Consider the following 14,206-nt stretch of genomic DNA (forward strand, 5'->3'; position numbering starts at 1 on the left):
CCCGGGCAGCGCGGCCTGGCGCTCCCGCCCGGCAGCCGCGTCCGCACGGCCCCGCCGGCCCCGCGCACACCGGGGAGGCGGCGACACCCGCGGGGACCTGCGGCAGGACCGGCCCTCACAGCGCGGGGGACGATCCGATCCCCTCAGACCGATGGGGACGATCCCCTCACGGCGCTGAGGACGATCCCCAGGTCGACGGGGACACTCTCCTTACATCGATGGGGACACTCCGCTCACAACCATGGGGACACAGCCCTCAGAACCATGGGGACACTCCCCTCACATTGATGAGGACACTCCCCTCACGGCGATGGGGACGTTCCTCTCAGATCGATGGGGACACTCCCCTCAGACTGATGGGGACACTCCCCTCATATCCATGGGAACACTCAGACTGATGGGGACACTCCTCTCACATCCATGGGGACACTCCCCTCAGACTGATGGGGACACTCCCCTCACATCCATGGGGACACGCCTCTCACATCCACGGGGACACTCCCCTCACATCCATGGGGACACTCCGCTCACATCCATGGGGACACTCCCCTCACATCCATGGGGACACTCCCCTCACATCCATGGGGACACTCCGCTCACAGCGCTGGGGACGTTCCCCTCAGATCGATGGGGACACTTCCCTCACATCCACGGGGACACTGGGGACACGCCCCTCACACCCATGGGACCGATCCCCTCCCAGCGCCCATTTCGCCCCGCCCCCGGCGGCCCCGCGCGCCCCCACAACCGGCTCCCGCCGCGCGTTGCCCTCTCGCCAACGGGATGGGGGGGGCGGGGCCACCCGCGAGGCGCCCCCGCCCGCCGTCTCCCCGCGCACGCGCGGCCTCTTCGTGCGACGCTGCCGGTGAGGCGCGCGCGGCCTCCTCGCGCGGCGGTGACGGGTGCGTGGGGCGCGCGGTCGCCATGGCGACGGGCGAGCGGCGGCGCCGGGCCTGTGGCCGCCGGCTCCCAGCAGCTCGCCCCGGGCGGGGCTGCCGGCGCCGGGCCGGGCCGGGCGCTGCGTGGGTGGCCGGCCGGGCGGGAGGCGCCGCGCTGCCGGCCCTGGGCCCCGCGGCGGGGCTGCTGCCGCGGCCGCAGCGCCGCGGTCCGGGCGGGCGGCGATGGGCCCGGCGGGGACGGGCCTGGCCTTGAGGCCTCTCCCAGGCCCGGGCAGCAGCGGGGCACGGGGAGCGCCCGGCGGCTCTGTCAGGCGGGGAACCGGGGCCCGCGTTCCCAGGGGGCCTCGGGCTCTGTCCCGCTCCCTGGTAAATCTGCCAAGCTGCTGCTCCTTCTTCAGTATTCCCATAATTATTCAAAACAGTTTATTTTTAGGCGCTTTTGTGCTGTGGTTTCTCCTATTCTACTCATTCGTCTTGCTTTATTCTTGAAACGTTTTCAGCAGTTGATGTGCTCGCCTTTCATCTTAAGTTCACTTTATAAACGCTTGTCTGAGAACGATCCCCTGGTGTGCAGGGCAGACTGCGGTGCCCGCGAGAAAATACGAACAGAAAACGCTGGCAAATCGCTGCTTGTGTTTGTCTGTATAATGGTTATAGAATTAAACTTGGGTTATTCTGTAGGATTTATTGCTATTTTGCTGCTGGGAGGGGAAGATTACTGAAACATGGAAAAATAGGTGAACTGTGGCTCCTGAGCTTTAAACGTTTTCCTTCCGCTTTTTAGGAGAAAACGTTAATTTTAGGAAATGGCAGAAGCAGTTTTTCATCCCCCAAGAAGGAAAAGAAGAGTTTTTGAGACATACGATGCTCCCTTTCCTGTGGATGTAGGTGGGAAGGATTTCAGAATGTGCCGGGCTGAAATCATTAACAACAACGTTATTGTGAGGAACCCTGAAGATATTGAGCAGCTGTATAACAAGGTGCTGTACCCTGTTTGCACACTATTTTTAGTGTTTTAAATGTCGGTAAAGCATAATACTTGTTAAAATCTGCCTGCCTTTATGGTTTACTTGCTCTTTAGCCACCAATAATTTTCCATTTCTCCCTCCTCTCCTGAAATCAGTACCAAACATATATTCTGTATCAAACATAAAAATTATTTCATTCTTATCCCAGCAAATACATTTTGTAATGAAATTATGTTGTGAGCTATAAAAAACAGCTGCAAAGGCTTCATGTTTGTTATGTTTATTTCTTCTTTCAACATTTTATGCAACCTTGCAAAAGCATTTTATATTTTTAAAGATCAGGAGATTGGAATATTAATGCTTTATAAATGCTTGTGTAATTCTTTTAGTATCAGAGGGATTTCTTTCTGAGTAAAATAAGCTACATTAAGCTTCTTACGTCCAAGTACTATTTCACCACCATTCTTGCCCAGTAGTTTTATCCATCTTTTTGTTTTCTGTTATGCATTGTCACAGCTTTGATACACAGGTGGTTTCTTCTGCCTCTGCTTTCAAAAGTCTGCTTGGAGACATCGACTGACAAATATTTAGAACTGAGGAAAAAGACCCAACACCCTCCACTGGCTAAATCTTCGAGTGCACGTGTTTGGTATTGAACTAGTTATCAGAAGCTAAGCACCAAGCTTCAGGCATAGCTTAAATGCTGCAGAATTTCAGTTATTTTTTTTTCAGCTGGTCTTCACAGTAAACATTTTCTATTTGGAAAGAAGTTTGCTTTCGTGTGGTGATATAATAAGGCTTTTTCCTTTTCTCTAAAGGGCTATTTTGGAAAAGGTATCCTTTCAAGAAGTCGCCCGGTGCACAGCATTTCAGAACCTTCGCTGGTTACTAAGTGGCAAGGTAAATTGTGCCCATTTGTACTTCCATCGCTATTCACAGAATCCCAGAATGTCAGAGGTTGAAGGGCCCTGGAAAGCTCATCCAGTGCAATCCCCCCATGGAGCAGGAACACCCAGATGAGGTTACACAGGAAGGTGTCCAGACGGGTTGGAATGTCTGCACAGAAGGAGACTCCACAACCCCCCTGGGCAGCCTGGGCCAGGCTCTGCCACCCTCACCCCCAACAAGTTTCTTCTCAAATTTAAGTGGAACCTTTTGTGTTCCAGTTTGTACCCATTGCCCCTTGTCCTATCACTGGTTGTCACCGAGAGGAGCCTGGCTCCATCCTCCTGACACTCATCCTTTATATATCTGTAAACATTAATGAGGTCACCCCTCAGTCTCCTCCAAGCTAAAGAGCCTCAGCTCCCTCAGCCTTTCCTCATAAGGAAGATGCTCCACTCCCTTAATCGTCTTTGTTGCCCTATGCTGGACTCTCTCCAGCAGTTCCCTGTCCTGCTGGAACTGAGGGGCCACAACTGGACACAAGATTCCAGGTGTGGTCTCCCCAGGGCAGAGCAGAGGGGCAGGAGAATCTCTCTGACCTACTGACCACCCCCTTCTAATCCACCTCAGGTACCATTTGCCTTCCTGGCCACAAGGGGCCAGTGCTGGCTCATGGTCACCCTGCTGTCCACCAGGACCCCCAGGTCCCTTTCCCCTATGCTGCTGTCTAATAGGTCATTCCCCAACTTACACTGGAACCTGGGGTTGTTCCTGCCCAGATTCAAGACTCTACACTTGCCCTTGTTCTATTTCATTACATTTTTCCCCGCCCAGCTCTCAGCCTGTCCGGGTCTCTGATGGCAGCACAGCTTCCAGTGTCACCCACTCCTCCCAGCTTGGTGTCATCAGCAAACTTGCTGACAGTCACTCTGTTCCCTCATCCAAATCATTGATGAATATATTGAATAGTACTGGTCCCAGCACTGCCCCTGAGGCACTGCACTGGATACAGGCCTCAACTGGACTCTGCCCCATTGACCACAACTCTCTGGCTTCTTCCCTTCAGCCAGTTCACAGTCACCTCACTACCCGCTCATCCAGACCGCACTCCCTCAGTTCAGCTATTCTGATAGTACTTTTCACTCTTTCACTCATTGAAGATATGTACTTAGAAGTTACACACAGAAAATAATCTCTGTACTGGGTCAGATCAAGGATCTGTCTCTGCTGATGGCCGGTACCAGATTCCCAGGAAAATACAGGGCCAGTGAATGTGTTGATAGCTCCTCAGTGTGTTCTCCAGCCTTCACTGGCCTGTTGCATAGGAAGTCTGTAATTAAAGGTATCACCCCTGGACTTTTCTTCCTATAACTGTACAGTTTTTATTAATTTTAATCTGTAAATTTTAGTGTCCATGAAATCATGGGGCAAGGATATGTGACATTTTTAATCTGCTTATAGCTAATTACATCTGGTCTACTCTTTTTACAGGTTGGAGAAAAATAGTGTATTTAGTTGTTTTGCTTGTGGAGGGTGTTCAATCTTTATCTCTGTACCTTTTCTAGTTCTGCTGTGCCCTTCTTTAATACATGTAGGGCCAAAATGGCATAGAGGATTGAAAATGTCCTTAAATATTAGACTGCAGATTGCCTCAACACTCAAAATAACATTTTTATATTGGTGAAATAATGCATGATTTTTCTTTTTACAGGTGCTAACATAAACATGCCTATAATTACATCAAAAAAGTAAGTTCGTTTACTTTTTTCTTTTTACCCAGATGATTCTGGTTTATGTTTTATCTTGCTGTTTTTCAGATAGTTGGTTGTGTGCATGCTGGTGACTTGCAGAAATAGGGTAGATGATATTCAGCATGGTTTTTCATGTAAGCTTGCAGTATTAATTGCTGCCTAGAAGCCAGGATTGAGAGAATGCATAGTGTAATAGTATGGATAACTAATTCATTAAAACATCAACCATAATAAACTTGTTATTTAGCTGAGGAGGAGAAATAGGTGTTTCTGAGGCAGGCTACTTAAAATATTTATTTTGCTCTGCTTAAATGGTATATGTACTAACTGCAAGAGTATGCAAGTTAGTTACTCTGTTTGCTTTAATCCTATGATATCTTAAAAAAAAAAAAAGTTTAAAAATTAAGCTCCATCAGTCCTCAACTTTAGGTAAGGCAAACAGCAGCAATATTACTGCTACTACAGTTATTCCTGTGTGCAGATATGCTTCGTGTGTCAGCAAATACAGCTGAGCATCAAAGTGTCATTGCATTGGTGCAGAAGCTGCGTCATGATCTGTCTCAGGAGAGATCTGTAAGTGCAAACTATATGGTAATTAAATCACAGGACAAATAGGAGTCTTTTTTATAACAAGAAGTACAGCACTGAATCATATGGCTTTATTATGAGACTTCAGAGGGACTCACATTTTGTGTTGACATATGAAATTTGCATTTAATTATCTTTGCAGTTCCTCATTACCTGGTCTGTATTTGCTGTGTTAGGATTTTATCTGGGGAAATAAAGAATATTGGATTGGAGTTGTCCAGGTTTGAATAACGACAGCTGCACTCAGCTACCTGTAACTTTCACAAAATGAAGATAAATGTCTTTGACTGGATATTACTGTTATCTTTCAAGGAGAAATAATTGAAGGGGAACTAAAAACTCACAACTAGGATTATCATAATTGAAAAATATTAGGAATACTTACAACTTCCAGCTACTATCTCACTGATGGGATTATCGTTATTTCTCAGGGATGTGAAAATGAAGGTAGTTGCTGCTTAAGTTTTTTATGCTGGTGCTTTTGGCTACACCATTGCTACTTCAAAGATAGTTGCAACAAAGTTGTAGTTAGCTGCATAATAGATGAAGTGTGTGAGAGATATGTATGCAAAGTCTTGTTGCGTGTTTTAACCATGCAAGCTCTGATACCAAGATGTTTTTGAAAGAAATTCAGGTTTAAGGCTTCTGTGGAAGGAAGGAGTTTTTGCTTGGTGAAGTTTTTCTTGCAGCTCTGTAGCAGTATTCATTGTGCCACAGTCTGTAACGGTGTTTGTTGACACAGAAATTTAAAATGCAAAACAAAGTCAAAGAGGGGAGCAGAATCCTGGTGATCAATAACTGCATCTGCAGCTTCTCGAAGACCAGAGTCCTGTTCCATTGTGTGTGCTGTATTTTGCATAGCGCTTATTGGGCGGCGTGTTCAGGTTTGCTTTGTGAACTGTGTTGAGTCATCTTTTTTTAAGGTGCTAAATAAAACATGTAACACCCTAGAACTTCTCATTTATTTCACTAGGTACCAGCGGCGTGTTCAGTGGGCTAAAAGTATTTTGCAAGAGCAAGGATTCGATGACGGCTCGGTTACCAGAATTCTTGAAAATTACACGAAGCCTCTTGAGCTGCCATTGTTAAAAGAGGATGGAACCGAGCCAACCGGAAATAATTGCAACAGAATGGGCCCAAATACAGAACTTTCCAGACAGTCTTCTACAGATACTGGAAATGTAGGAGCCCTGAGTGCTGAGAACCAGAATGCTGGCTGCAAGCAAGCCCGTTTGGAAGGGGACCCGGCGTGTGCTCCTGTGGCTGTATGTGGCTCTAAAGAACAGCAGCAAGGGGACTCAAAAGAGAGAGCCGAAGCGTCCTGCCAGGAGCACGGTTTTCTCGTGTGTTGTGGCTGTGAGGAGAAGGAGAGCGTGGAGCAACGGTCCTGTGAGACGATCGAGTCAAAAGAATGTGCTCCAGAATACGTCTTGGTGGAAGAGGAAGATGAAGGCAGTTTACATCCAGAAGGTGACTCTGCTCACGAGCAAGAAAATGTAAGGATGAGGAGCATCCTAATCTTTTAGTAAAGTTATATAATCAGTGCTATTTTCAGAATTCAGTATTTTATCTAGGTTTAGTAATATATTAATTCTTTCTCGTAGCTTGTCAAGAAGGAAAAACTAGTATGCAGAAGAAATCCATTTAGCATTTCTGAATATTTACAACTCAGCTTGGAAGAGGTACGTTTCAAGTACAGTGCAAGTTGTTTTAATCTGAAAAGTAAACATTAAGCTGTATTACAATGTAATTTAATACCTGCTTCTAAAGTACAGGGTTCTCCGTTGTCTCTAAAGTATTTGGACTGTCTTAGTCATTAAACATATTTTTAATAACTGGAGACAGTTACGTGATATGGTTAAAAAATATATGAATGGTCCAATCCCAATCAATTTATATGAATAATCCCACTGACAAGGACAGGACTGATAGGATTTAAGTATAGAAATACCAGGAATATAACATTTGTATAAATCCTGCGTTGATTGTGCTGCTTCTAAATATATTCACGTGTTAGTTTTAACACAGTGCCTTCAGGAGTCGGCAGCAAGTGCATGGACTTGTTGTAGTGCTTTGTCTGTTGAAATGTGAAGGTCATGAAGACAAATCTCTAAGGAAACTTTCAGGCAACTTGTTGCTCTTGGTGACATCAGGATTCTTGTATAAAATGAATCGGAGCCCTCGTTCTTGAATGGAATGTAAACTACAGGTGGAGTCTAGCTATAGTTAAACTCATTATTTTTATTTTTCAGGCTTTTTTCTTGGTGTATGCTCTGGGATGTTTGAGTATTTATTATGGTGAGGTAAGAGATGGGATTAATTTTGGATTTCTGTGGATATCATTAGTTTGGATATGTTTTGGTCTGAAATGTTTACTGACACTGGCGGGATTTTATTTTTATTTTATTTTATTTTCTGAAGGAGGAAATACCAAACAGACTAATTAGGAAGTTTTTGTTATAAGTAAGCATATTTCTGTTTATTAAATACTGGTCTGAAAGTGTTATGTTTACTAAGGCAAATTTAGCTAAGCACAGTCCTGCAGAGAAGGGTTTTTCTCATAATTTAGGCAGGAAATATGGGGAAAGCAAGTATGTAAGGAATAATGTGAATACTCTCTCCTTCCTGAAACAGGAGAATTCTTCGGAGTAAGCATTGATCTATATCAAGCTACTTTTAATGTAATGACAAAATAATTGAAACCTATGTGTCTAGTTCAAAATTTAACATATTTTCCTTTAAACAAGAGCATTATGGGACTGATTGTGAAATGCTAAAAAAAACCACTCCATGGAGTAGCAGGTTTCTGTCTTATGTTTAAGAATTGTGTCTTTATTGCCCAAAGTTCACACTCTTAGTGGTAGACTGTGATTTCTGATATTTGGCTGTTATGCTCTAATATACACAGTATTTATACTGTATTATATGCACAGTATTTATATTGTATTATATAGTTATATTAATGCCTTTGGTTGTGATTTTTAGGAGCCCCTAACTATTTTGAAGCTATGGGAAGTTTTCAGCGAAGTCAAGCCCAACTTTAAAACGACGTACATGGCGTACCACTACTTCCGCAGTAAGGGCTGGGTTCCCAAAGTCGGACTCAAGTATGGAACAGATCTCTGTGAGTAGCTTCCTTACAAAAATGGGATCATTTGCATCCACCTTCTCTTCAGGCAATGCCAGACTCCAGTGCCAAAGCTGAGCAAAGTACATGCATCTCATGATTCATTTAATGGAAGCCGGGCTTTTGCTCAGCTTACTGCTAAGTCTGTTTGTATGTTGTTTTTTCTCTTGGGTCAGAGGAGGGGGAAGGGACTTGCTTATTTGCTAATGTTGGAGTTTTTAATCTTACAGAAATAATCGGTAGCATCCATAATCCCTTGCTTAGTAATTCAAGAAGTACATTCAGCTCATGTCAACATAAACAGTACAGTAACACGTGTTGTTACAGGAAAATGTGCATAAAGGGAGATATATTTTAATGTATGCACACAAACCAGCAAATGTTTTAATACTGCTGAAGCAGTTTTATAATTTAGGGGTTCATGTATTTGAGTACATGGAGGTTGTGCTGAGCTGGTCCTTTAGATCAATGTGTAGATTTGGCTGAATTCACCATCTCTGTTCTTAGTACCTTGGGCTGCAGATGGGGTTTTGCTATTGAGCACCTGGTGTATACGTGAAATTGTTCACCCTTCTTTTGTGTTCTGGCCTTTGTTGTTTAGTGTATCACTGCCTTTGGATTTGTGCCAGACAAAGGAAGTGGATTAGTTTAGACTAGTGGGGGATTAGTTTAGACCAGTGGGAGCTCTTACCCCTGAGCTCCGCAGGCTTCTTGTTCTTTGGCAATACTTTTGTAGGATTGGTATTAATTGCAATTGCATCATTTGCAAATCATGGTTGTTGCTGGAATTAAATGCTGATCGTCCTTTTCCTAACAGGGTCTGGGCAGCTGTATAGGATAACCTGCGCTAGTTAAAGTCCCCTCTTACTAGCTCGTGACCAATGGAAGAGAGGACACGAAACTTTTTAGCTCTGTTACAGCAGAGCAGCCGCCATAAGTCTTGTGTTATCTTGGCTAGAGGAGGAACTTCTAGGGGGTCTGGTGGGCAGCATTTAAGAACTTGTGCCCTTTGCCTCTCCTAAAACTTGTGGAAAATGCTTGTTTGAAGCAGAAACTCGGTGGCTTATTGGGATCTTTCACATGTACTCCAGTGGCTTAACTTCGATTGTGAATACAGCGTTAAAATCATGAGTCAGTTGCAGAAAAATTCCATCCTAAACTGTTTGCCATGGCAATTGCTATCTGTCCTTTGACTTTGTCTTCTACCTGCCACTGCCCTGAGCCACCCTGCTGCTCCCATGGCGGGGTTTGTCTCTTCCCTCTCTCTCCACTTGCTGGGACAATTTAATTCTGAGCAGAATTCAGAGGTGTTGACGTTTTGTCTTGTTTCATTAAAACTTAAGAGAACATTTGAAAATATTTTTGGACCCAGGTATTAAACTCGGATAGAAACTCAGATTATCTAACTAAGGTGCTTCTCTTTCATTTCAGTGCTCTATCGAAAAGGCCCCCCCTTCTATCATGCAAGGTTTGAAGCTCATGTTTCTGTCTCATTTCTTAGTTTCAAATTAGTATATTTCTCTCACTGGTTAAGCACATATTCTTCACTAAAAACCCTTTGCCAGATACATTCATACTGGCTATTCAAAAGTCCTCTTAGCAGCGGTATTAAATAACACAATTTCATTGAATTCATATAACAGTAATAAAACATCACAAATTAAAAGTTGGAATGAGCATTTTTAGCACTCATGTGGTGAATACACTCAAGAAAGTAATTTGATTTAGTAATATTGACTTTTAAAAAGAAATTGTATGGATAATTTATGTAATTTGGGAGAAAAAGGCTGTTAAGGGATGATAATTATCTTTATTTGCTAGCAAGCCAGGTTGAACTCCTAGATGATAAATTGATTGTGAATGTCAGATTGGCATTCCTAAGAGCATGCTCAAACATCAGTAGAAGGGTGGGGAGGGAAAGTCCCCGTATATTCACAGCTTCATCTTTTCTCCTCTTTGCTTAGTAAAAAGAGACTCAAGTTTCAAAATTTGCTCACTGCCCACTGACATATTAACACAAATTTTAGGCTTTTAATTCTTAAGTTTCATGATATTCCTAATATGGTGGTTTTCTCTCTGTGAATTGTCCCGTCTGCTTTGTTTTCCAGTTACTCTGTCCTTGCTGAATTAGTTGATGATAGTTTTGAAGGTTCTCTTCGCAGACCACTCAGCTGGAAGTCCTTGTCTGGCTTGAACAGAACCACTGCTAGTGCTTCTAAGGTAAGGTAAGATGTTGGGTTTAAAATGGCTCTAAAAAGATAAATGTACAGTTTAGTTCCAACGAACAGGGCGTTGGAGTGAGGCTGGAAAGAGAATCCTTCTCCTTCTGATCTAACAGGTTGAGTTGGCAGTAGGCAAACAGGGGGTTCCTTTGTCAATATCCAGATGAATTCTGGAAGAAGCTTAATAAAGTTCTGTCACCTGTGGGAACATTAAAAGTTGTGTGAGGAGCAGAAGGAAGACCTAAGGGACAGGAAGGGACAGGTCTTTCCTGCTTGCCACTTCTGTTTTAAAGCTCTCTCCATCTACCAGGATTTTCTTTTGAACAGTGAAACTGAAAGTTTCTAAAACGTTTTCTCTGTGATAGAACCTCAGACATGGCCCTTCTGTACTCATAGCTGTATTGCTCAGGTGTTGTATTGCAATTCTACTTTATCTGATAGCAGTATTATGCTTTGATAAGAAAAATGAGATGTGCATTTTATACAGCTCTCCCCTAGCTTGGTTTGCAGAAGGCATCTTCTAGGAAACTTGGTATCTGCATTTCTAATTCAGCTAAAACTAGTATAGAAAGGAATCGGTTGGAATTAATCTATCCATGTTTTCCATTTGCCAACAGGAACTGATGTTATGCTATATGATCAGACCATCTGACATGACTGAAAAAGAGATGTCGACACCAGAATGTATGAAAAGAATTAAGGTTCAGGTGAATAATTCTTCATCTTCTTTGCCTTGGGGCAGCTGGATCGCTCACTGTAAGAGCCCCCTGAATTGTCATTTGCTCTTTCAGCACGCTTTGGTTTTTGCAGGCATAGCTGCAGTAAAATAAACAAGATTCCTTTGTGCCCCAATGCATGAGAAGCGCATTACAGGCTCTTTAAATACTTCAGATCTTCTAAATGTTGGTGTTGCTACTACAGTGAATGTAAGCATTTGCATGGGGACACAGGGGTACCTATGGAGACTGTAAGGTTCATGTATATTAAAAAATGGAGAAAAATGTGGTGGTGTTTTTTAACTTCCCACTTCCATAACAGTTGCTTTTTTTTATTTCAGGAGCTGATTGTAAGTCGCTGGGTTTCTTCCCGTGAGCGCAGCGAGCAAGATGAATTTTAACTGACTGCAGAGGAGAAGCTTTTTATTTTGAAACCACATCTTAATTGTTTTTTACCTGATCTTCTCATGATGAACCATTACCTCAGAACAGTTTCTATCAACATACTGAGTTGGTATGTATAAATGCTATTTAAAATGAGGTATATCCTCTTTACTGTTGAGAATGTTGTATTGAAAAACATAACTGAACTGCATAGGAAGGGAAAAAAATTAAAGGTGTATCCCAACTCAAAATACTTGTTTCCTTAAAGCTTACAAATATGTATCTTTGACATACATTGATGGCTAGACTGTGGTGATTAGAGGCCTGCAGAGCCACGCGTGTCCCAGCCCACAGTGTCTGCCTGAAAGCTGAAGCAATGAGGGATCAAACGGTTTTCCACAAATTCCTCACAGATTCTTGAGTCGAATTTGGGGATTGTAAGGCTGACTTCCCTTTGCAGCTCAGCACAGGGCCCTACAATTCTTCAGAAATGAGGACTTAACCTTGATAGTCCTCAAGTTTGCTGCTGTTTTTTAACTTAATTATAGTGAGTCAAAGAACCTTTTGCGGTACCAATGGTACCCTTCTAATTCAACCGAAAACTGACTTTGTGGCCTTCATGAAGGTGCACAAACTGCAGTATGGGAAGAGATTGGCTTGTTGCGATTTTGAGCATTGTAACACATTGCTGTTTGTGGTCCCAGCTGAAAGTGCTTATTCTCACAAGCACTGCTCAGAACTGAGGAACTTTGCCCAGATTGTGCAAGGATTTAAATGAATTCTGGGGTGTGGGCAGCTGACAGCAAAGGCGTTAGGCAGCAGGGAGTGCCGGGGCACCTTTCCCTGTTGCGGTGAGATGTCTTACTTCCCTTGGGATTTGCAGCATAAGATTCCCCCTCAAAAGCAAGGGCCTAACTGTGCCCCCAGGCTGCCCTGACTGCATCTTGGTGCCCTTTACTTCTGTTAAACATGGGTTACAGCATAGAAGTTTGCTGAGGTAGTGAGAGGAAGTCAGTCTCTCTAGCTTGGCAACTAGAAGTCACACGTTCATTCCTTGCTTTTTTCTCTGTTATCCAGCAGCTACAACAGTCTGCATTTTTTTTTCATAGCACACTCGTAGTTCTTTGCCCTGTCATATGTTAAAAAGACGGAGACACCGCTGCGTTAGTGTGTAGTGAGGTTCGGCCCGTGCTGCGCAGCTCTGCCGTGCCACACTAGGTACCTGCTGCTGCTTTTTTCTAAGACTTAATCATCTAGATTGCAGGTTCCTAAATGCCAGATTTGCTATTGCTAAGCTGCGTTTAGAAAACAAACAAACCACCCCAGCAGGTATCCAACTGTCTTTCAAGTCAAGCCAGGAGGTTTCAGTATCAGCTATGCTGCATTTTAAGTACTGCTGCTCTAGGTTCAGGCATTTGCTTTCCATCATAGTCTTTGATCAAGAGGCTTCCTTGCTTCACTGTGCTGTTATTATTTCCCTGTGTCATGAGAACACATTTGCTGCAACTGTAATGATGCATTACAGCTGGTGGCAGTTACACTGTTCTGGATTTTCTTTGTGCTGTTGCCACTCACTGTAAAAGGAGTTTTGCCTTCTGGCTGCAGGAAATTTTGCAGGGCTGGTCAAACTTCTGTGAGCTCAGGCCCACCAAACACAAAACCACAATCTTGTTTACTTAAGCAGTTCAGATTGTAAAATCGTGTCGTGAATGCAGGAGACTACACACAATTCCAAGTGGAAGATTTGCTCGTCTTTGCTTTCATTTAGTATGTTCCTACTGGAAAGAAGCAAACTGAAAATGTTGATTGCATAATAGCTTTCCCAAGTGGAACAGGTACGTATGTGTTGACTGTACGTGGCAAGGTGTTTTATTTCTAGCTGCAGATGACGGTACTTCATGTTTCAGTACTGTTGGATCAAATAACTTACACTAGACAGTTGTACAACACCACTGATACTTGCCATTATATTTATATTTTACCAATTGAAATACAGTATTTAAATGAAGAACGGATTCACTCCAAAGTAGCATACCACGATTTATTTTTGTAAGCCAAATCCTAGCTGAAGAATTCCGCACTAGGAGCGAGTGGACAAGTCTCTAACAGCAGCCAAATTGCGCATTTCAAGCTGGTTGTCTCCATTGTGTTGTGCTTTTTTTAATATGCTTTTAATGGAGCTATAATTTAGAATTTAGCAAGAAGTGGAAGAACATGGGGGGGAAGTGTGTAAAGTGTGGTGTCTACAGCTGGAGAGCGTTGCGGGCAAGGCTAATGCAGTTTGTGTATAAAAATGTATAGACTAGATGTGAACAAAACTCCAATTGCTTGAGATTACTTCTCCATCTTTGATAAAATAGGACTTACATCTTCACTGAAACCAGAAATTAGTAGAAGTGAAAAAAAGCTGGTATTATTTTCTTTAATTAGAATATAAATAAATAAAGTGAAATTGCACAAAATTACGGACTGCAGAATTTTGACCTCAGCATACATGTCTGTGTAATGCACAAGAGATAAAAGTGCTATTGGAGGATCTTTTTAACTTACATTTCTTTTTGTTAAGTTCTAAAGTTTTAACTCCAGTGTAAATCCTGAGGAGTCTGTGGCTTATTACAGATACTAATAGAGACAGACACTAAATTATTACCCTTTAATACTAAGCA

The 14,206-nt window shown here is 43.2% G+C and overlaps 1 protein-coding gene across 3 annotated transcripts; it reads left to right on the top strand.

The window, feature by feature from the left end:
• Positions 1-1,079: 1,079 nt before the first annotated feature.
• Positions 1,080-11,708, top strand: TSEN2 (tRNA splicing endonuclease subunit 2). Of its 3 annotated transcripts, XM_080350371.1 has the most exons (12): positions 1,080-1,265; positions 1,684-1,879; positions 2,686-2,767; positions 4,464-4,500; positions 6,065-6,587; positions 6,696-6,773; positions 7,344-7,394; positions 8,077-8,215; positions 9,650-9,686; positions 10,327-10,438; positions 11,058-11,147; positions 11,498-11,708. In XM_080350371.1, the coding sequence occupies exons 2-12, from the start codon at positions 1,706-1,708 to the stop codon at positions 11,555-11,557; spliced, it is 1,383 nt and encodes a 460-aa protein (XP_080206497.1). In that variant the 5' UTR covers positions 1,080-1,265; positions 1,684-1,705; the 3' UTR covers positions 11,558-11,708. The 3 variants fall into 3 exon arrangements, with proteins under 3 accessions (XP_080206497.1, XP_080206498.1, XP_080206499.1); XM_080350372.1 differs by lacking the exon at positions 11,498-11,708 and having other exon boundaries at positions 10,327-10,443; positions 11,058-11,121; XM_080350373.1 differs by lacking the exons at positions 9,650-9,686; positions 11,058-11,147; positions 11,498-11,708 and having other exon boundaries at positions 10,327-10,421.
• The last annotated feature ends 2,498 nt before the right edge of the window (positions 11,709-14,206 follow it).

This window comes from Nesoenas mayeri, assembly GCF_963082525.1.
Source record: "Nesoenas mayeri genome assembly, chromosome: 10".
Lineage (NCBI taxonomy): Eukaryota > Metazoa > Chordata > Aves > Columbiformes > Columbidae > Nesoenas > Nesoenas mayeri.